Raw genomic sequence first — 21,580 nt, forward strand, 5'->3', positions numbered from 1 at the left:
AGCCACATACTTTCTTTGCAGGCTGACTAAAGTAAAAAATGTCCTGAAGAACCATCTCCTTATTACAGTTGCCTTGTATATCCGGAACGATCCGAATTTACATCCGTCCCAGAACAATCACTTCAAAAATATTTCTCTAAAATGTGCTGCGTTGATACAGCAACAAATAACTAATTCATCTAATATCCATTTCTGTTGTTCCAAAGCTCGATGAAACTTATTTGAGGGTTTCACCGAACTAAGTAAAATTTAGTAATGCTTATGAAGCAACAAGCGCAATATTTTGAAAAACAGCAAACCCTAAAATTTACTTTTTATTACACATTTATTCGTGGAGGTGTTATTGGAACTCGCTTATTCATCTACGATGTTGTACCAAGCGGTAATGTCCTGTTAAAGTTATGTTTTGGAGGAAGACAATGGCGCCACCTTTCACACAGCCATCGTTAATCTATTTACAATGCAAAAATACGGTCGTAATAAGGGACTCTACATCGCCAAATTTAAATATCTTGAAATTTATAGCTTTAACACCATACTTTTGCCAGGAATTTTATCGGTTTACCTTAAGAACTCCCGACCAATTCTCTTGTCACATGAATTTGTATGCACAAAATGTCGCCGGCGGTATGTTTTCCTTTTATGAGTAAAGACGAGTTTACATACACGATCAGATGATTTGACAACAACTGCATTTAAGCAGATGGCGAAACAATCTTAAACTGAGTGATTTATCACCTGACTTGCTGCTCACTCTTAAGTGTGAATTGCCATCAGGCATAAATCGTGACTTTAGCAGCGCACAACTCCATATATTAAACTCGGCTTTAGATAATCTGGACAAATTATTGTGTAGTCGCTCTACTTACACATACATATAAATGTACTCATATGCACTTAAAATTCAAAAATATTTGCTTTTATCCGTTCACAGAGGGCATGTCCATACAGCCATACTTTGATGATGAGGGTGTTGAACAAGATCGCAGTGAAGACGATGATGAAAATGAATTTAATGACGATAGCGGCGAAGAGATTGTTATGCTGGATAAACGAAATTAACTGTGATCTAAAAATGTTGCTGATAATATAGTAAATATAAAGAAGAAAAACACAGAAAGCAGCCGGCAAATATTTATCCAAAGTATGTATGCAGATGAAAGTCAGACTTTCAAAAACTTAAAACACATTTTTTTAAATGTAAACATTTTATATAGAAATGTGTAAAGCAATTAAAAATTAAGTACACAAACACTCTAATAGATTATTTATCACTTAAAAATGGTTTACGCAATATTTAATTTGAGCGAAATAAATGTAATTTATTTATTTTTATAAACAAAGAGTAAAAATATTTAAAATTAATGTAATATTATTAAACGGCACAATTTATTTTAATAAATGTAATAATCATGTGAAAAAAATTGAAAGCAACAAAGAAAGTGTCTTTAAATAAAAAGCTAAAACAAAATACGAACCACTACTGCCAACCTCTCCAAACGAATCTCATCTGAAAGTTAACATAAAAGTTCTGATAAAAGTAATATATGTATAAAATGTAAAATTTAATGTGAAACGGTAATTTTGGTAATTTTTCGCCTTGCCTTTTCTAAAAATACGTTTGTTCAACAAAGACTGAAAGTAATTGAAAAATATTTAAATTAAATAAGACACTGATTAAAACTTTCAGGCAGCTCATTAAAAACAATTTTCTGTCTATTATTTAGATAAAAAAAATTACAATCAAAAAATAAATAAATTATTATTAGATGTACCTAACTTGCATCTTTTACGAAAAAAAATATTAATAAATTAAACTTTTTGTGATAAAATTTTTCTGAATTGAATTGAATTTTTTTCAAAATTGATTGTCAATATATAAGGCATTTTTTATTAATAAATTAAATCTTTTTATGATAAAACTTTTCAGAAAAACTTCAAAATTGATTGTCAATACATAAGACATATCTACCTTGCCCATTTCCAAGCTTTTGATTGGGAAATAGATGCCGTAAATTCCATTTGAACCATTTCTTCCCCCCCCCCACAAAAAAATGCAATTCTTAAATTTTACATTCATTCCATTATAACAAAAAAGGGTGTCGGAGTATAGCAAAAGGGTTATCGCTATAAATTACATTCACAGTAAAATACCTGCCTGCGAACGGCTAACGCCAAATATAAAAAAAATGTAAGGAACAAAATAGCTTTTCGAATAATACGCAGCGCCAATTTGAGAAAATTTTGCGAACAATATAAAAAAAATTAGGTATTAGGTATTTTGCTGCCTGTATCTGTTTATTTTATAATTTTTCAACATTTTTATTAGTTAAAATTGCAACATTCAACATTATTTTTCGTGAATACAACAATATACTCGTAAATCTAATAGAAATTGAACAAAATTTAGTTAATTTATTTGATTATCAATTTTTATGGCCATTCCATAAACGAATGACAAAAATTTTTGTTGTTATTGACGGTGACTTCGCTGGGCGCTCCTTTCTTCGACAGCCTGGGGCAGTGCGCCAACCTAAATTTAATCAATCTCCTCCATTATATCAACAGCTTTGTCTCGCTGTAGATATCTACCTATTGGGGGTCTCATAATGGTATCAAAACGGCGCCTTAGTGCTATTTGAGGAGTGCCAGACCGGCACTTCAACCATTTCCCCTACCTACCTACGGTGACTTCAAAGTAGCTTATGAACCCACTTTTTTTTGTTCGTAACTGATTCTTTATTTTTATTTTTTATTTAAAATTCTATACTTCAGCATTAGTTTCCGAGAATATAAATGATAAAAAAATTGTTTGTGGGTATAAAATTCACTTATTTCTTTTATAAAATTTCTATTGCGTAAATTAAATTTTGTATATGCTAAAAATTATGATGTTTTTTTAATTTTTGAAAAATTAAAAGATCGCCTTTAAATAACTGTTGTACCACGATACAATGAAAAAAATATTTTCGAAAATGTAATCAATCTTTTTTCCAGTTAAAATTGTGATGCCAGTACCGGTATATAAAACATTCCACACCAGTTTAGGTTTTCCGCAATTTTTTTACGTCATCTTTTGAAAGAGGTTGTATGTATGCAATTACAAAAATTCATATTAGTATGATAGTTTGTAGCTATTTTATGAAATTTTTTTAGAAAAAATATTTTGTCACAGGCTTTATTTTTATTTACTGGAAAATGTATTGAATACCAAAACTGTGGAATTAGTTAAGAAAATTAAGAAATAAAGAAAAAATTTAAAATATAAAATGATATTAAGCAGATGACCGCCGCTATTTAATATTTACTAAAACCGTGCAACTTAATTTATAAATTTAACGAAAACAATTAATTTGAAATGAATTAGTGAAACCGGTGTGCATATAAAACACGGATAAAAGAATGTATATGTAACTCAGAAAGTATAGATATGTGCACATACATATGTTTATGTATGTATGTATGTGCAATAATTAATGTGCGTAGCGTCATCTTTAGCTTGTAAGTGATTTGTATTTTTTACCGAAGAAAATTAATAAAGAGTATGTATATTTATTAACAAAAACGAGAATAAAAAATATTAATAGGACTATGAATAAGTTCGTGCGGTTTTACAACAGATGGCGTAACTTGATTATTATTCCATCGATCCACATTTCCAAACATTCATTGGAGAGCTACTGTCGTAAGGCACAAACGTCAGTATAAGTTTTTTATTTGAAGCGTAAACAACAATATTTTTACCACACTTGAAAATGTCGAATTTCGTGCCAAATAATGTGTTTTTGCGGGGAATTCTTCTTCATTATTTTAATATGAAGAAAAAAGCAGCCGAAAGTCATCGTATCTTGGTGGAAGTTTATGGTGAGCATGCTCTATCTGAGCGAACGTGCCAGAAGTGGTTTGCACGCTTTAAAAGTGGTGATTTTGGCTTGGAAGACGAAGAACGCGAGGGTGCGCCGCCAAAGTTCATGGATACCGAATTGGAGGAATTGCTCGATCAAGATCCGGCTCAAACGCAAGAAGAGGTTGCAAAAACTTTGGGAGTTGATCAATCAACCATTTCCAAACGTTTAAAAGCCATGGGAATGATCCGAAAGGTAGGCCATTGGGTGCCGTATGAATTGAAGCCAAGAGACGTTGAACGCCGTTTTATGGCATGCGAACAACTGCTTCAACGGCACAAAAGAAAGGGTTTTTTGCATCGAATTGTGACTGGCGATGAAAAGTGGGTCCATTACGACAATCCAAAACGTCGGGCAACGTATGGATACCCTGGCCATGCTTCAACATTGACGTCGGCGCAGAATATTCATGGCCTGAAGGTTATGCTGTGTATCTGGTGGGACCAGCTGGGTGTTGTGTATTATGAGCTACTGAAACCGAATGAAACGATTACGGGGGATGTCTACCGACGACAATTGATGCGTTTGAGCCGAGCACTGCGAGAAAAACGGCCGCAATACGCCGATAGACACGACAAAGTTATTTTGCAACATGACAATGCTCGGCCACATGTTGCACAAGTGGTCAAAACATACTTAGAAACGCTCAAATGGGATGTCCTACCCCACCCGCCGTATAGTCCAGACCTTGCGCCATCCGATTACTATCTCTTCCGATCGATGCAACATGGCCTGGCTGACCAGCACTTCCGTAATTACGATGAAGTCAAAAAATGGATCGATTCGTGGATTGCGGCAAAACCGACCGAATTTTTCACAAAGGGAATCCGTGAATTGCCAGAAAGATGGGAAAAAGTAGTAGTAAGCGATGGACAATATTTTGAATATTAAATTTGTAACCATTTTACGTCAATAAAGTTTCAAATTTCGAAAAAAAACCGCACGAACTTATTCATAGTCCTTTTACTTTTGAATTTTTGATGATTTAAATCAGAGTAAGGGCCGATTGTGAATGACTCAGATATTTTACGATTCTCCTAACACAATTCCCCCCTCAGCGACATTTCTGTTTGAAAATGAAGAGCTGCATGAGACTTCAGGTTTTGCGTCGTTTATTGTGAGCACTTTTTTTGATATGCTTTACCATCTATTAATATAACTTTTTTATAAACATCTTTTCAACGGAAAATTATAACCTAAAACGTGCAAAGAGCGTACCGACAAGCTTAAAGCCCTTTTTTTGTACTTTTATTTTTATTTCAAGGGGCACGTCGTTTTTATTTTATTGTATTTATTATAATCCTGTGATAAGACAATATCTGCGCATATAAAACTGGAAGCTTTCGAACATACATATTTACTATGCGACATATAGAGGAAATATGCATGTATGTATACAATTTGCTTTTATTTATTTGCTAGTAGTTTCTATAGCAGATAACAGTAAACATTGACGGGTCAAAGTTTGTATATGCGTATATATACCTTCTGCTCAAATATGAACGAGACGTTATCAATAAAACGGTCCGCGGAGGACATATGGCAAAAATAAAATTTTTGTTGGATGGTAGGACTGTTATAAGCTTACATGGCAAATTTCAGCGTGATATGTCACATAGTTTGTTTTCTGTGCTACTGTAAACAAGTCAAGCTCGAGTGTGTTCTTCGAATTTAACGATGGAAATTCAAGTTGAACAAAGAATTTGTTTGAAATTTTGTTATTCCAACAAAATTTCGGCTTCAGACGCCTTAAAAATGTTGCAGACAACCTATGGGGACTCTGCTCTATCGCGTGCACGTGTTTTCCAGTGGTACAAATCGTTCAAAGAGGGCCGTACATCAACCCAAAAAACCACGCCAAAGTCGCTCAAAAATTAAGGTTATGCTGACTGTTTTTTTCGATTACGAAGGTGTGGTGCACTCGGAGTTCCTTCCGCAAGACCGATCGGTTAACGCTGAATATTATTTAGACGTTTTAAAGCGTTTGCGCGAGAACATTCGTCTTAAAAGGAAGGAATTGTGGGACAACAAGTCATGGTTCTTGCATCACGATAATGCACCAGCTCACACATTACGTCTTGTTCGCGATTATTTGAACAATAATGATGTTAATATCGTTCCGCAAGCACCGTATTCGCCTGATATGGCTCCATGTGACTTTTTCCTGTTTCCCAAGCTCAAGTTGCCGCTCCGTGGAAAACATTTTGAGACAATTGAAGTCATAAAAGAGAATTCGAAGAACACACTCGAGCTTGACTTGTTTACAGTAGCACAGAAAATAAACTATGTGACATATCACGCTGAAATTTGCCATGTAAGCTTATAACAGTCCTACCATCCAACAAAAAATTTATTTTTGCCATATGTCATCCGCGGACCGTTTTATTGATAACTTCTCGTTCATATTTGAGCAGAAGGTATATGTGTGTATATTAATAAAATATGTGGTACAGAAGTGTGACTTGCGATAAGAGGCTAACTAACGGTCGACTTCACGACAGCTTATTAAGTGCAAAAATATTTTTTTCTATTTTCAAGTTTCGATTTAATTTTAATTTAAATGGTCACTTAAGTTGGAGTTAAATATGATCAACTGCAACTCTGGCTATATTCCTATATCAGCTGTTATGGCAGTAACAAAATATTATTTAAAATTTTTAAATAAAACTACATTCAACATCATTTAAAAAAAGTGTACTATAATTTTGCAATACTAAAACACAGTGTTTGGAAGCTATTCCAATTTTAAGCTATGCAAATTTTTAATGGTTTTAATTGCACATTTTGCGAGAGAACATGAAAAACGTGCTTAGAACCCATAGAGTTATGACTTAAGCATTAAGCTGATTTTAGCAAAAAGTTCCTGTTGCTTGTAGAATTTCGAAAAAATAAAATGTTCCTTAGCGGCCACACGGGGTAAATAGTTACACCAGACTCAAGAAAAGTGTAATAACAGATCTAATAATTTAAATATTGATACAAGTAACGAAATCTGTCAATAGTTACAAGTGTGAGATTTAACTCCATTACATAAGAAGTGGAAAAAATGCGTAGCGGCATGGTGAGCATCAGTTTTATCGACGTGGGGTAACTAGTTACTCCAGTGTGGCCGCAACAAAATAAAGGTAAGTTTTTGATATTTTGTTAATAAAAAAAGTTTGCAGTGCTAATCATTGTAGAATCTTAATTGTTCAAGTTAAATAATTTATTTTTATATGATATATCGCAAAACGTACAGGTGGCCGATGCGGATTTTCTTTGGGATGCTCGATAAAGCAGCTGTCAATTCCCGCATTATGTGGAAACTCCAGGTCAGTGGCACGGAAATCCACTTCTGCGATTATCGTTTTGAAAATGCTGAATGCTCATCTCACTTTCCCGATGCTACGCTAGAGATTGGAAGGACAATTTCTTCGGAAAGATCTGCAGATGACCATGTAGAGCATCTTAGAAATTGACACCAACCCAGAAATAGGTGACCTGGAAAAAGTTACCTTCGATTCAGCGAGGGGATGTGTGGTGTGTGATCGAAAGAAGGACAAAAAAAACACGTGTTGGATGCCCGGTTTGCGGCATTCATCTGTGCCTTTGTGCACTACGTGTATTGGTGAATAAAATGGGATTTTGAGTAAATGTTTTTTTGTTAAAATATCATAAAAGTAAAATTTTTTAAACTTTTCTGTCCGTAAAAATGTATTTAAAAGATAATAACACACAAAAAAAGTAAATTTTCTGTTATGTCATGTTTTTAATTTTTGCCTTCAGTAATTTTCTAAAATAAATATACTTTTGGAAAGATTGGAGGATATTAATATTTCTTTAGGTTTGTGGCATATGTTCTAAACAAGGGCATACAATTCTAAAATGTTAGCCCTTAATATTGAAAAATGGCGGAGCAAAGAATTTTTTTATAAAAAAGCCATTTTTGCTAAATTTTCACATTCATGACTACTTTTTAAAAATCCATTTGTTAATTCAGTAATAAAAATCGTAAAAAATGTTAAAGGAATATTAAACAAATATAACACAACAGGTTATAAGTCTTAAAACATCGAAGTATTCTGTAGAATCGAATTTTTCAGCGTGAGGTAATGAGTTACCCCGGTGTGGCCGGTGAGGGTTAATGTCAAAGCAATCGATAACTGGAACGAACCGGATTATGTGTTGCCGGCCGAGGGCTCCAGTAAAAACTCCCTCCGGGCACATACGTGTATCGGGAATATTTAATTCTGCTACAACAACAAAAGCAGCATGAAGGTGTGCAGTTCGATCTACGCAGATATAATTTACGAAAAAAGCAAATATCTCTCTCACATACATACATATATGTACATATGCACATACACATGTGCATCCAAATCACGCTAATACAAATAAACAAAGTATTAGTTTACCAAAGGTTATCAATGCTTATCACTTTCGCGCGCGAGAGAGTCTTCTTTCTACTTTTCGTTTGCGTTAGTCGCACGTCTTTCAAGCAGCATCACCAGCATTTTTATATTGGCGTCTCCCCGTCATTCTCGTTCAGTTTGTCACTTTAATCGGCAGTTCAATCATAGAAGGCGACGTCATTCCAGTTGATCTGCAAATTTGTTTTCTTTATCTTAAAATTTTATAGTTTTTGTGTGAGAAAATACTAAAAACAAAATAAGCTGACACATAAGAATAGTGATGAACGTGCAGCTAGAAATAGGACTTGAAGCCCGAATTCCTGCAATCAAACGCAACTAAAAGTGCATTCGTTTGTGTAGTAGTAAAATAATTCTTATCAGCAACAAAATTTGCTTTTCAAAAATTCAAAAAAGAACAGCTGGTAGCAACAGTTTGAATCGAGCAAAACCGAAAGTGAAACACGCGCCGCGGTAAAGATCAATCCGTACGCCAACAAACGTGTATTTAGCACATAACTGTACTAAATAATTAACTAACTCTTGAACGAATAGACCCCGATACGACGATGTTGAAGCGCTGTGCCACACGCGTCACGTGCCAATTGAGTCGTTCGCGAAATTTCAGCAACAATGCCGATGGCGATGCCAAAGCGCGTCTGGGAATTATTGGTGTGCCTTTCTCGAAGGGTCAGGGTAAGGAGGGTGTAGAAAGAGCCCCTGCCCTCCTGCGTCAGCACGGACTGGTGCCGCTGCTCGAAGAGGTGTCCTACGGTAAGAAAAAGTGCTGTCGAGTTTTATTTGCTCGCATAGAAATACAGTAAAACTTTTATTCCGCTGCCAGGCAATTTGCAAGTGCACGACTATGGCGATTTGCAGTTCGATGTCGATCCCATACCGGCGGAGGCGCCCGAATATCGCAGCATTAAGAATTATGGTGAATTTATGGGTTGTAATAAGGCCTTGATCCGTAAAGTGCAGCAGGTGCTGCAGGAGAACGATCAGTTTTTGACGATCGGCGGTGATCATGCGATTGGATTCGGTAAGCGTGAAGCCCAAGGAGGGAATTTGTTGGAATTTTCACTCATATACTATATAGCAAGTTGGCTGCTCAAGTGTGCTATAGAAAATTTTTTAAGACTAACTTTGATTACTTCTTTTAATTCTAACAAAGCAAAAACTAGTTTCGAAGTAAATTTGTAATAAAGTGTAAAGGGTTTTTTTTTTTTAGATTTTGTGAATGATTTATTTGTGTGTGCTGAAGTAGTGCTGGAGCAAATTATTTATAAAAATCGGGTGTTGCATGAATAGATAATGAACTGAAGTAGTCTAAATTAAAAAAAATAATTGGCGCGTACACTTCTGTTAGGTGTTTGGCCGAGCTCCTCCTCCTAATTGTGGTGTGCGTTTTGATGTTGTTCCACAAATGGAGGGACCTACAGTTTCAAGACGAATCCGAACGGCAGATATTTTTATGATTAGCTTTTTCATGGCAGAAATACACTCGGAGGTTTGCCATTGCCTGCCGAGGGGCGACCGCTATTAGAAAAATGTTTTTTATTAATTTTGCTTTCACCGAGATTCGAACCAACGACCTTTCTGTGAATTCCGAATGGTAATCACGCACCAACCCATTCGGCTACGGCGGCCGCGTAGTCTAAATTAGCATTTCAAATTGTGCTCTGCTCTTAAACGTCTTGTATGAAAATGTTACTAAAACTATGAAAAGCGCATTATTACTATAAAAAACATTTTTTTCTTAAGTTGAAAATTTGTATGTTAATTTTTGAATGTTATTCAAACTGCAATAAGTGAAAAATTTTTGTTACGAAAATATCGTTTTGCCTTTTTAATTGAAATATAATCTTTTGACGCCCTCGTTAGGTAGAAAATTACATAATTTTTTTTTTTTAATTGGAGATAAAATTTTCTCTTGAATAGAAAACTTTTCCGAAACCGTGCAAAAAACTGCAAAAGCGCATTTTTACTAAATAAAAAACGTTTTTTTTTTTTGTTTTTAATTGAAATTAAATCTCTTGAAAGTCATTACAAAAAATTGGCATGCAATCTCCTCTTGAAGCATCCAAGTTATTTGCAATCTATTTTCCGCTTTTAAATAGACGAAATACACAGTTAAAAACAAAATTATGTGTTTCACAACTGCCCCTCGATTTTTTAGCATAAAATTATGGCATTTAATAAAAAATTTTTTTTCTTTTAAATAACGACAAAAATGCTCAATTGAAATAAAAAAAATATTCAAACTTTTATGTAACTACATTTTAAAACAGCCTTCTAACGATTTTTACTTACCTTACTTACGTTTACTTACTTTTACAATATGGGATTTTTTAAATAAAATATAAAAAATTGTGCTAGGTAATTTATATTTTTTTAACAATTACATGCAATTCAGGCTCATAAATAAGCGTTTAAATACTCAATTTTATCAAATAAATATTTTTATTATTTCTATTAATTCGCATTATTGATGATTTACACTATAGTTAACAATTTTGAGGTTATGTACTACATTCGAGTTCGAGGCTCTCAAAATCGGATGCGGAAATATGCAGTGTAAATATACATATTTATGTATGTATGAACGTGACCGACGTGTTCAGTTCAGTTTCTGAACAAAAAAGTCACAATACCGACGCGTAATTGTTGCTATCTCAAGGCGCTTAATTAAAAATATTGAAAGGCTCATGGACATCATTTATTATTTGAGAATTCTTTACTCATTCGCAAAAATTTGTCGTATTCAAAAGCATTTATCTTCCATGCGATTATCCACAAAATGCACTTTCCTTCGTATGTTTGTAATTTTTTGTTTTTGTAACTCCCATTTTCTTTAGGCTCTGTCGCTGGCCACTTGCAGCATACACCCAATTTATCGCTAGTATGGGTGGACGCACATGCGGATATCAATCTACACAATACCTCGGAATCTGGTAATATCCATGGGATGCCTGTGTCATTTCTACTCAAAGAACTGCGCGTCTTCTGGCAGCATGCGAAACTCGAACAAACGGCGCCTGTTTGGTAAGTCACAATTCGCACAAAGCTTTGTATGTAACACTATAATTATATATGTATGTATGTAAATGAGTAAGTAATTGAGTATGCGTAAAAAACTGTATACTAAAAATCCTACATACGTAAAACTTTAATACACCGACATACATACGAATATACTTCTATCGCAGTCACGGGAACACCCTTAATCACGCGCGCACCTTTAACCCACAATCATTGTTTTGCTTAGTGCGTAATACGAGGGAAAAACTACTTTTTTTTATTTTTCCACATAGTCTGTTTTCAGGCTTATACATTTCGGCCAACGCTGTTCTAGTTGGTTGATCCCTTCCGAATAATAGAATTTATCCAAGTCTGAGAAATAGCCATTCGTTTCTGCAAACTCCTACTCGTTTGAATAAAATCTTTTTCCCGCCAGTCATTTTTTCAAATTGGAAAACGAATAGTAGTCCGAGGAAGGCAAGTTTGGAGCATAGGGGGGGGTGTAAAACGAGTTGGAACCCGATTTCCATTAAGGGTATATTCAGAAACGCATTATAAATGCGCAGTAATTGCAGCGCTGGCAGCACTGCCAATGTGACAAGTGTTGCAATTGATAGATTGGCAGTATTAAAATTTTTCCTGCAAATAATGCGCGACGTTTGATACAAAAATGGCGTTTTCGAACGCGATGCATTTGCAGTACTGCCATATTTGCCTTTCTGAACTCATTGCCAACACTGCAAAAGTACGTTGCGCATTATAATGCGTTATTGAATATACCCTAATTTTGCGACTACAACTGCTGAGGCGTGAGCTGATGCGTTGTAGTGATGGAAAGGAAAAATCACTCGACTTCCTCGATTCAAACGAATGCCAAGTACCGATCTGGCTGCAACTTGGTGTATGTTCTCCCAAGAGATGTTACTAAATAAAAATAGCATCGATACGCGCCAGTAGTGCCACGAACTTTTCAAGCGACTCTCGTATATCCGCTATCAGCTGCTGCGATGGGACCTCTAAGCGAAAATATAAAACCCAAATAAAACAAAGTCTTAGTTTTGTAATCAATTTGTTTATTTGTTGATGTTTTTTGAATGCATTGAGTCTCCTGCACAGCAGAAAAGAAGAATTATATACACGTAGATGTATTGATAGTCACAACAGCAAAGCTTGGAAACTAGAGGTTATTTACAATATTAAGAAAAACAAACAGCTGCGTCGCGCTCAGTAGCATATTTCACTATCAGCTGTCAAAATCAATTGCCATGCGGACCATCATATTTATACCCGCTTTAATATTCGTGGTGCACTTTAAAATTATTCTCCACGTATTATTGCTGCTCAGCATAAATCATAAATCACGCTGCGGCTGTGATAGTCCTTCGGCGCTTCGTTGAGATCATAGAAACTCAGCTCCAGCATTTTTTGTCAGCAATATTTTTGCCAGATCATTCCACAGCATCTACCAATCGCTTTTTTGTTGTTGTAACTGCATAAAAACACTATCGATAAGGCTTTTGTGGTATGCTGCTTGAATGACAGCCTTTACCGGATTCAAATTCCGTTCATTTCAGCAGCGTAGACAAATTGTTTTGGGAAGAACCTTATGCTCGTTTGTTGTTGTTGTAGCAGCATAAACATTCACCGTACATATACTTACGAGGAATGCTGCTGAAGTGACAGTCCTTGGCCGGATATAAATCCGGGTCGTTCCGTTTACGTAGAACCGACTGTTGTTTTGGAAGACCTTATGCTCGCTTGTTGTTATTGCAGCATAATCAATAACGTTGCTTATTATTCTTATTTTATGTTTGCTTCCAACCGTAATCCAATTGCCAGTTGGCCAGTAGTGCAGCTACTCTCTAACATTCACTTTTCTTTTCAATGGGTATACAAATTCAGAATAATTTCAAATATTTTTAATTTATTTGTACTTTTTAACGAGTTTGCTATACGAGTATATATGTAATTTAAGTATTTTAAAAACATTGACTATAAAATATATCAAAAGTTTATTGCTTCAAATATATACTCTATACGTTACACGTTTCATTCGCAGTCTTATCAAAATTGTACATACAAACATACATATATGTACTTACAGCTATTTGTACTTGTTTAGTTCATTTTATTGGAAGCTCTTTTATTTTATTTCTATTTTAATTTTTTAATTAACTATTAGCAAATATTCTGCTTAAAATTAAAAAAACAAAAAAAAACAAATAAAAAATGATATGTATAAAACAAGGTAAAACAAATAAGTTAATTAAAAAAATGGACATTTAAACATTTTATAGAATTAGAATGCATAACAAAAGCATACTAAGAAATTGATTCCTAAATAAAAAAGACAGAATTTCATTGATAAATAAGGTTTGGTAGCTTGAAAATATTATATATACAAAAATAAATATTTAAAAAAATATACAAAACTTAAAAAATAAATATCTTTTTTTAAATATAAAATTAAAAAAATTACATTTTTTAACTATAAAAGGAATTGCATAATATATATGACAAAAATGCTTCTTTAGAAATTAAGTACATTTCGCGCATAAAATAATTAACACTCTAAATACAATAATCATATATTAAAAAAATAAGTTCTATCTAATTCAAATAACACAAATTTCTTGTGCTTAAAAATATTTAGCTAATGGCATAACTCAAAAGCTTTCGCTCAAAAAATTGCTGGCAAAACAAATTTAATTCAATACTATTCAAGTGCTTTCAACTCAAAATTTCTCATTTTCCAAAACTTATAATGAAAGAGAATTTGGCGATTGTCATTAGGAATTTAGAAAAATAATGCAATTTTTAGATAAAAAATTAGTTGGGAAAATTAGGAATTTGTTTTTAATCAAAGAAAAAAGCTCGCAAGCTTGATTAGGCTTATTTGAAAGAAAAAAAATCAAAAAACGAACGGGTAAGTGTGTAAGAGGGGGGAAAACTAATTTAGCAAGCTTTATCCTTTCTACTCGAAATTTTCGGTTCTTAGAGACACAATCACAAATTTTGCTTTTGGCAAGGGAAGCTTCACTTCAGCTGTTTTCTGAAATCCTCAACAATATTCTTTTTTGTGATTTCTAGGGATTTTTTGCTTTTTTTATTCTTTTAAACTGACCGTATACCGTTCAAGCTTTTAAGCCATGAATACAATGCATAAAAAAAATAAATAAATAAGAATATAACTTTACAATTACGTAATAAGTTTAATGATATAGCATATTCAATTTAAAATTACGAGAAGTTTGATAAAAGTTGTAATTATGGAAAAATGTTACAATGCGATTAGTTGTAAATCTAAAAAAATAGTAAAAAATGGTTTCGTTGAAAATCACAAAATCGTATTATACATTAGTGCAGACCCGATATGTTTTTAACGAAGTGGTTTTGTTTTTGTGAAAGGCATTTGGTTGGAATAATGCCGTACGTTTTCTAAAAGTACCTCTCTGACCTTCGTTAACTTTCGCTATGGTTATAAATTACAGTAATTATTATATTTTTAGTACGTTTAGCATAAAGCAAATACAATTTCAATGAGAAGTTTCTCCTGTTTCTCGAAATTATTTTTTTTTTATATTTTCTGGCCAAAATTATTTTTTATACCCTTTATTTTTATTTAAATAACAAAATGTCATTTAAACTTTATTCCTTCAAACAAGCATAAAGTTACATTTTTGATTATATTTTGCTTTGAACGCAAATGCGTTTTAGATTTTTTGCGTTATAACGTCTTATAATTCGATTTAGCCGGCTGCTCGCACGAAAAAATGTGTCGTTACCTTGCTCATGGTCGTTACCTTGCATGAACTGCAAGCGAAAGCGCGGAACGAACGACAAAGAGCACAACGTTCGACATCTTGCTCTCTCCTACTTAAGTGAGCGTATATATGTATGTATATGCGCATATGTACATATCGTCCCCTTAGTATAACAATAGCCTATGTACTCATAGGCTATTATTTTTTTATTGAATTTTTGGATTCTCCATCGTCGATTTTATATGTGGTCAAAATTTTGTCAAATTCTAGTTCCACAAAGTGGGTCAAAACGTCAGTCAAAAAATAATAAATATTTACAGACATAACGAGATTTGAGTGAGAGCTACTTTCGACAAAAAGTTTGAAATTCATTTTCTCAAAACATCAAAAAATTTATAGGCTATTTTAATACAAGGGGACGATATATAAATTCACAATTTGTATTTGCATATGCCTTCTTATTGATTATTATTAATTTGATTTACTTGAAGAATTTAAAATAAAACCAAGTGTATCATCATCAACCTAACCGAATTTATAATTAGTGACGACTAGTTGTTAATAATTCCTATTGTTTTAATGTTATTATTATTAATTTTTTTATTATATATGAAGGAAAAAATGTATGGTAATATTTACCACATACCTTATAAGATATGTTGTATACTAATATATGTATATAAACATGCATATACATATACAATTTCGCGCAATTTTCAAAAAGAACAAATCTATATGTAAAGATGCATACAAATCATATGGACATATCAAATGTACGAATCTACATATTCTGTACGCAAGCAAATGTAAGCTAAGTGCTTGAACTGCAATTGAGAGCGCGGAACGAACGACAAAGAGCACAATGGGCTCCCGCGTTCGGCAACGTTCGACATCTGGCTCTGTCCTACTTGAGTGAGCATATATATGTATGTATATGCGCATATGTATATAAGGGTATATTCAATAACGCATTATAATGCGCAACGTACTTTTGCAGTGTTGGCAATGCGTTCAGAAATGCAAATATGGCAGTACTGCAAATGCATCGCGTTCGAAAACGCCATTTTTGTATCAAACGTCGCGCATTATTTGCAGGAAAAATTTTAATACTGCCAATCTATCAATTGCAACACTTGTCACATTGGCAGTGCTGCCAGCGCTGCAATTACTGCGCATTTATAATGCGTTTCTGAATATACCCTAAATTCACATATTTGCATTTGCATATGCCTTCTTCCTGTGTGCATGGTAATGAACCATTTCTCTGTTGAGAATAGGACGATGATAGAAAAAGTAGGAAAGGAAAGGGAGTGTTTCGAGTGTAAAGTGTCTTGAAAAAGGCAAATCGATGATGTTGCCTCTTAGTGTTGTTGACTTATTAACGTCTGATGCACAATCGAAATTGAACATATCTTTCATGAATTTGATAAATGTTTCGTCATTTTTCACGTTTGTGTAAATGTAACTTGATTAATTCCATTGCGATTCCGTTTACCTCCTCCTCTATATCCATACAAAATATTTATCAAACAAATAAAATTAAAATTTACGTTGTTACGTTAAACTATCGTCAGTAAACCGACTTTATAGACAACCACTTTTTTGTTTAAACTCAACTTTTTTTCTGTTTCTTGCTTTAAACAATCATTATTTTTTTACTCCTCTTTTTTAATTTAAATTTTTTTGTTAAAAACTATTGTCTCTCATTTGATTTTATTTTTTTTTTAATTTTTATTTCTATTCATTCTACATACTTTTTATTTATTGTAGTTTTCATTATTTCACTCAAGTTCAATTTTTAATTTGAATTTCTTTGTTTCGGGTGTAACCCCTTATCCCGTTTTCTACTCTATCGGGTCTACATTAATTATCATGATTATCGGTTAGATTGGTGATAAATGGTTGATGAACGATTATTTTTTAATACTCGCTTTTGTCTTATGCTTTGCAATATTTTCATACCTTTTTTGGCAAAAATTATAAGCAAGTCTTACAATCGCTAACAGAAATTATACACTAAATTTTCAAAAAAAAAAAATTAGATTACTAAAGTATAATAATATAATGATAATAATTAATAATTATAATAATTAAATACTTTGTACGTGAGCGGTAGGCGTTCAAGAAGTTCAAATAATCTGGGATTACATATTTATTTTTTATTTATTTTTCTTTAACTGTGAAAATTAGCACACAAACACCTGTAAATAAACAAATTAGAATTAAATTAAAAATATTACAATACAATGTTTTGCAAAATGTACGGCTAAGTAATTGAATAGTTGAATAGAAGAAGGCAAATACAAACCGAGCTTTTGTTATGACTCATTTAACGGTCGACTGATTTTGAGAAAACGAAAAAAGGTACATAACTTGGCATTTGATAACTAAACAGTGTTGCTTGTTTTTCTTTTTTTTTTTTGTACAATTCGGTACGGAGCACATCCAAAAATAACCAATAATGGGAGTGTTGAAAAGATTTACGCAACGCAATTCATAGAAAAAATTGAAATAATAATAATAATTAGTTGTCTGAATTATACGAGTACATATGTATAAGCCAATTAAGAAGTATGGAATACTAATTTTTCAAAATATATGAAAAATTATAATAACTTATAAAATTTACTTACCGAAACTATACACAATACAGTTATACAATATACAAATACATTTACAAAACTAGACTCAACAAATGCGTAAAATCGTGGGGAAAATACCGTTGTGTAATTTTTGATTGTTTTGACTTCGATTCGTCTTCCGTTCATTACGAATAGCAGAGAAGAAACAGCTGCAAAAACTGAAAATTTTTGGCGAAAAAATTATGGTACACTATTTTAAACCAAAGATACAAGGACTTTAGTGTTCCAGTGTAAGTAAATAACTGATAAATTTCACGTTAGCGATGGGGTGTTGTAGTCGATGATGGTATTTACGATACGATCAAAGAATTATCATCACAAATTAAAAGATACAAAAGTAACACATTAGGAAATCGGACACAAACACAAAGCGAGAGCACAAAAAGAAAGCCGCCGAGCGAGCAAGAGAGAGACAATTTGAATACAGTATATGGGTGTATAAAAAAACACTGATGAAAAGAAAATCATATGAGAATACAGGGTATTTCAACCTCGAGTTTCTTTGTGAGCGCTATCTTGTGGGCGGCTGTCACAGTTCAGAGGTGGTATTTGAGGCACTGCAAAGATGGTGGATTTACCAAAATTCGCATTTTCTCGGTAATTTTTTTATTTTTCGATAATATTTACTTTTAGATGACATTTTTGAGAACTAAAGAACTACTATAATCATTACAATTGTCCAACAGTTATACCAAAAATTTTAGCCAAGCTTCAGCTTAAAGGACCCTGTATGTATACAATTTTCAAAATCAAATGATTCAGTGCGACGTAGGGTAGGGTTCACTAACATTTGTTTTTGGCGCATACTTTCGTGAAAGATGTTTAATCCAAGTTTCTTCTCCAAACTGTGAAATGCATTTCTATATTTTCCTAGAAATGGTGGCACCTTTGAACGACAAATTGATTTTAAGGAAACATTTTGCTTGGTGTACACTCAGAAGTCTTTGGAAAAAGTGTGTGAAGTTCCGTGTCCCAGTGTGGATAGAACACAAGATGCCGATATTTCACGTAAAAACATTCGGTTACTGTTGAATTTCTATCAAAGTGTTGCTTTGAAGAATTCTTATAGAAATTATATGCAATAGAAATATGAATGCCTGACAAAATACTTTTAAAGTTAATTAAAATTGTGCTCTCGCATTCCCTTTTTTGCTTTTTGTAGAACATTTTTTTTAAACTTAAACCAATGAGCCGAAAACCACAAAGCGATAACAACCTAAAATAAAAACGCTAGCAAATTCATTTTTGGTACACTGCTGACAACTAATACAACGCTATCAAATAAAAAATAAATAAAACCAAACTAAACAAACGAAATCACAGAAAATTCTGTTTTTAAAAACTAACCTAAATGATTAACGAAAACGCATCAGAAATTAATTGAACGAAGAAAATCGAAAAACTCGAGATAAATAAACCGTGAATTGAGCGAAAAAATATTGATGAGTTATAGAAATTATAGGCACCAATGGCACACACAGCAAGGTAGGTAGTAAAAGTAAAGTAACCAAAACACAAATCGAAAATCGAAAATTGAAAAAATAGCAGTGAGTTAAAATCACTAAACGAAATCAGAAAACCAAAGTGAACGAAAGAATCCAATAGAATTTAAGTGCGGAATTCTTGACAACATAACAACAGCGAGGGCGGGGCCAGAACGAATGGCGCAATGAACAACACAAAACCAAATTAAAGTCCAATAAACAAAACTTTTTTTTAATTTAAAAATTATAAAAAAAAATATTTTTTAATTTAAAAATTAGAAAAAATAAAATAATTTTTTAATTTAAAAATTATAAAAAAAAATATTTTTTAATTTAAAAATTAGAAAAAATAAAATAATTTTTTAATTTAAAAATTAGAAAAAAATTTTGTTTTTTAATCAAAAAGGCGCAGAATTCGAAGTAGATGTAATTTCACAAACGAAGAAAAAATTATAAAACTAAAAACAAAACCACATACGAAACAATATTGAGAACGGAGCTATTCGAAACTAATACTCGGAGTGAAATATTACATGGAAATATCACTTGAATATACATATATATATTATATATATTGTTTTTGTAAAATAAATGAAGAAAAACTCATAATCATATTTTGAAACACATTTATATGTAATATTACTTTCTTTTTGGGTTTTTGGTTATTTTTTGGTTTTGCTTATAATTAAACTGCTAGCAGAATAATAATAATTATGTATAAATGTAATCATAATTTTTAATATAATAATAAATTGCATTAAATATCTTTTCTTTTTCGTTCTTTAAAATGTGGTAAATATATAAGAAATAAATAAATTAAATATTTTAAACTTATATTTGTTGTCTCTTGGTATTATTGAATATTATTATTTCTTAATTCGTTATGCATTTTTGCTTGTTGTTATTTTTTATATTTAGTTGAAAATTCATATTTTTCTTTGAAGTACATATAATTTTACATCAACACTTTTTAAAAGCATTCAATGATTTTTAAGAAAAAATGATATTAAAATGTTAAAACATTTTTTGGTAAATGAGTATTATCTTTTGTAAATAAGCAGAATTGGTGCTATCAAAATTCCAAGTATTTATTTCTGGAGCAATATCATGTATAGTTTGGTAATTGTTTCAAGTTTTGGAATGTTAAAAAAAAAACAAAAGAAACTTGTAAAATTTGCTTCTTCTCTTTTTTTAGGGAAAGTTTCGTTATTTTGCTATAAATTACGCTTTTTTACACTTATTTCTTAGAGGTTTTCCAGACTTCGCTTTTGCATTTTGACTAGCATTGGAATGTTTCTTTATTTTATTTCTTAAATTTATACACAAAAATAAAAAATAAATATTTTGAATTCATAAGAGAATTCGACTTATGAGATCGATCAACAAAACCTGGGTTGGCCTTTCAGCGCCGCTTGACTAGAAAGAAAATTCATAGAATTTTTCAGTAAATTTTTACAGTAGAAAACCACATTTCAAAAAATGCGGGTATAAAAAAATTGAATTGTTTTAAAATACCAACTACAAAAACACAAAGAAAACGAGTGTGTTGAAGAGAGCGCACATAAATAAAGCAAAATTATGTAAAATCGCATTTTTTTCGTGGAACTTGTTTTTGTATTCTATTATAAATTCTTTTTGAAAGAGCGCCACATCTTAAATGTTACGAAAGAGCCGCAGCAAGTATTATGGGAACAAACACAAATCACTCGACACAAGTACAAAACCGAAAAATAAACGATGAAAAACAAAATCAAACGAAATGAAATGAATTGAAACAAAACGAAACGTTTGACAACAAAACGAAAACTAAACGTCAACTATACAACAAAAATTAACCAATCAACGAAATATTGTACAACCAACGAAAAACTTAGAGTGAATAAGAGAAATTACAAATTGAAAGTAGAAAAGAAAATGTGGAGTTGAAATTGAGGGGGAGGAGTGATGTAGGCGAATAATGCTGTATGAACAGAGCGCAGCACGCAGCACACAGCACGCGTTATTCTTTTTTTTCATATAATCTATAAAACTGCAATATGTAGTATAAAAGTAGCAGTTTGTGTATATGCAAGTTCTTCCAAATTCTGGAACTTACTCCATTTAAACGATTTTCTGCCAACGCTAATTGGCTTGCACGCAAATGTAAAGGTTTGAACCAATTTTTCAGTGTGCAAATTTAGCTGTGGAGAATTTTTCGAAACTCAGTTATTTAACCCTGCCTTACTGGACGCTCAGCTAGCTAGCAGTCAGGGCTAAACAAGCTAGGACTGAAAAACTGGCGTTGTTTTTGTTTTCCAATGTCATAATTTAAGCTTTTTTAAATTGCCGCTCATACTCTTGGAGAGCGTGCGCGCGTTTATGTGTGCCACGTTAATG

At 32.6% G+C, this 21,580-nt stretch overlaps 2 protein-coding genes across 3 annotated transcripts in view; both read left to right on the top strand.

Annotated features, from left to right (window-relative positions):
* LOC128859252 (carboxypeptidase D) overlaps positions 1–3,473 on the top strand; it is a 60,148-nt gene extending 56,675 nt beyond the window's left edge. For both annotated transcript variants that reach the window (XM_054096103.1, XM_054096104.1), the window contains exon 12: positions 935–3,473. In XM_054096103.1, the coding sequence (XP_053952078.1) occupies positions 935–1,062 (128 nt within the window). In that variant the 3' untranslated portion in view covers positions 1,063–3,473. The remainder of the gene's footprint in view (positions 1–934) is intronic.
* A 4,893-nt stretch (positions 3,474–8,366) lies between these two features.
* The window catches only part of LOC128859259 (arginase, hepatic), a 63,057-nt gene continuing 49,843 nt past the window's right edge, over positions 8,367–21,580 (top strand). Inside the window, exons 1-3 of the mRNA XM_054096115.1 lie at positions 8,367–9,067; positions 9,138–9,335; positions 11,152–11,338. Of these exons, the coding sequence (XP_053952090.1) occupies positions 8,863–9,067; positions 9,138–9,335; positions 11,152–11,338 (590 nt within the window). The 5' untranslated portion in view covers positions 8,367–8,862. The remainder of the gene's footprint in view (positions 9,068–9,137; positions 9,336–11,151; positions 11,339–21,580) is intronic.

The sequence above is a fragment of the Anastrepha ludens genome, chromosome 3 (genome assembly GCF_028408465.1).
Source record: "Anastrepha ludens isolate Willacy chromosome 3, idAnaLude1.1, whole genome shotgun sequence".
Classification (NCBI taxonomy): Eukaryota; Metazoa; Arthropoda; class Insecta; order Diptera; family Tephritidae; genus Anastrepha; species Anastrepha ludens.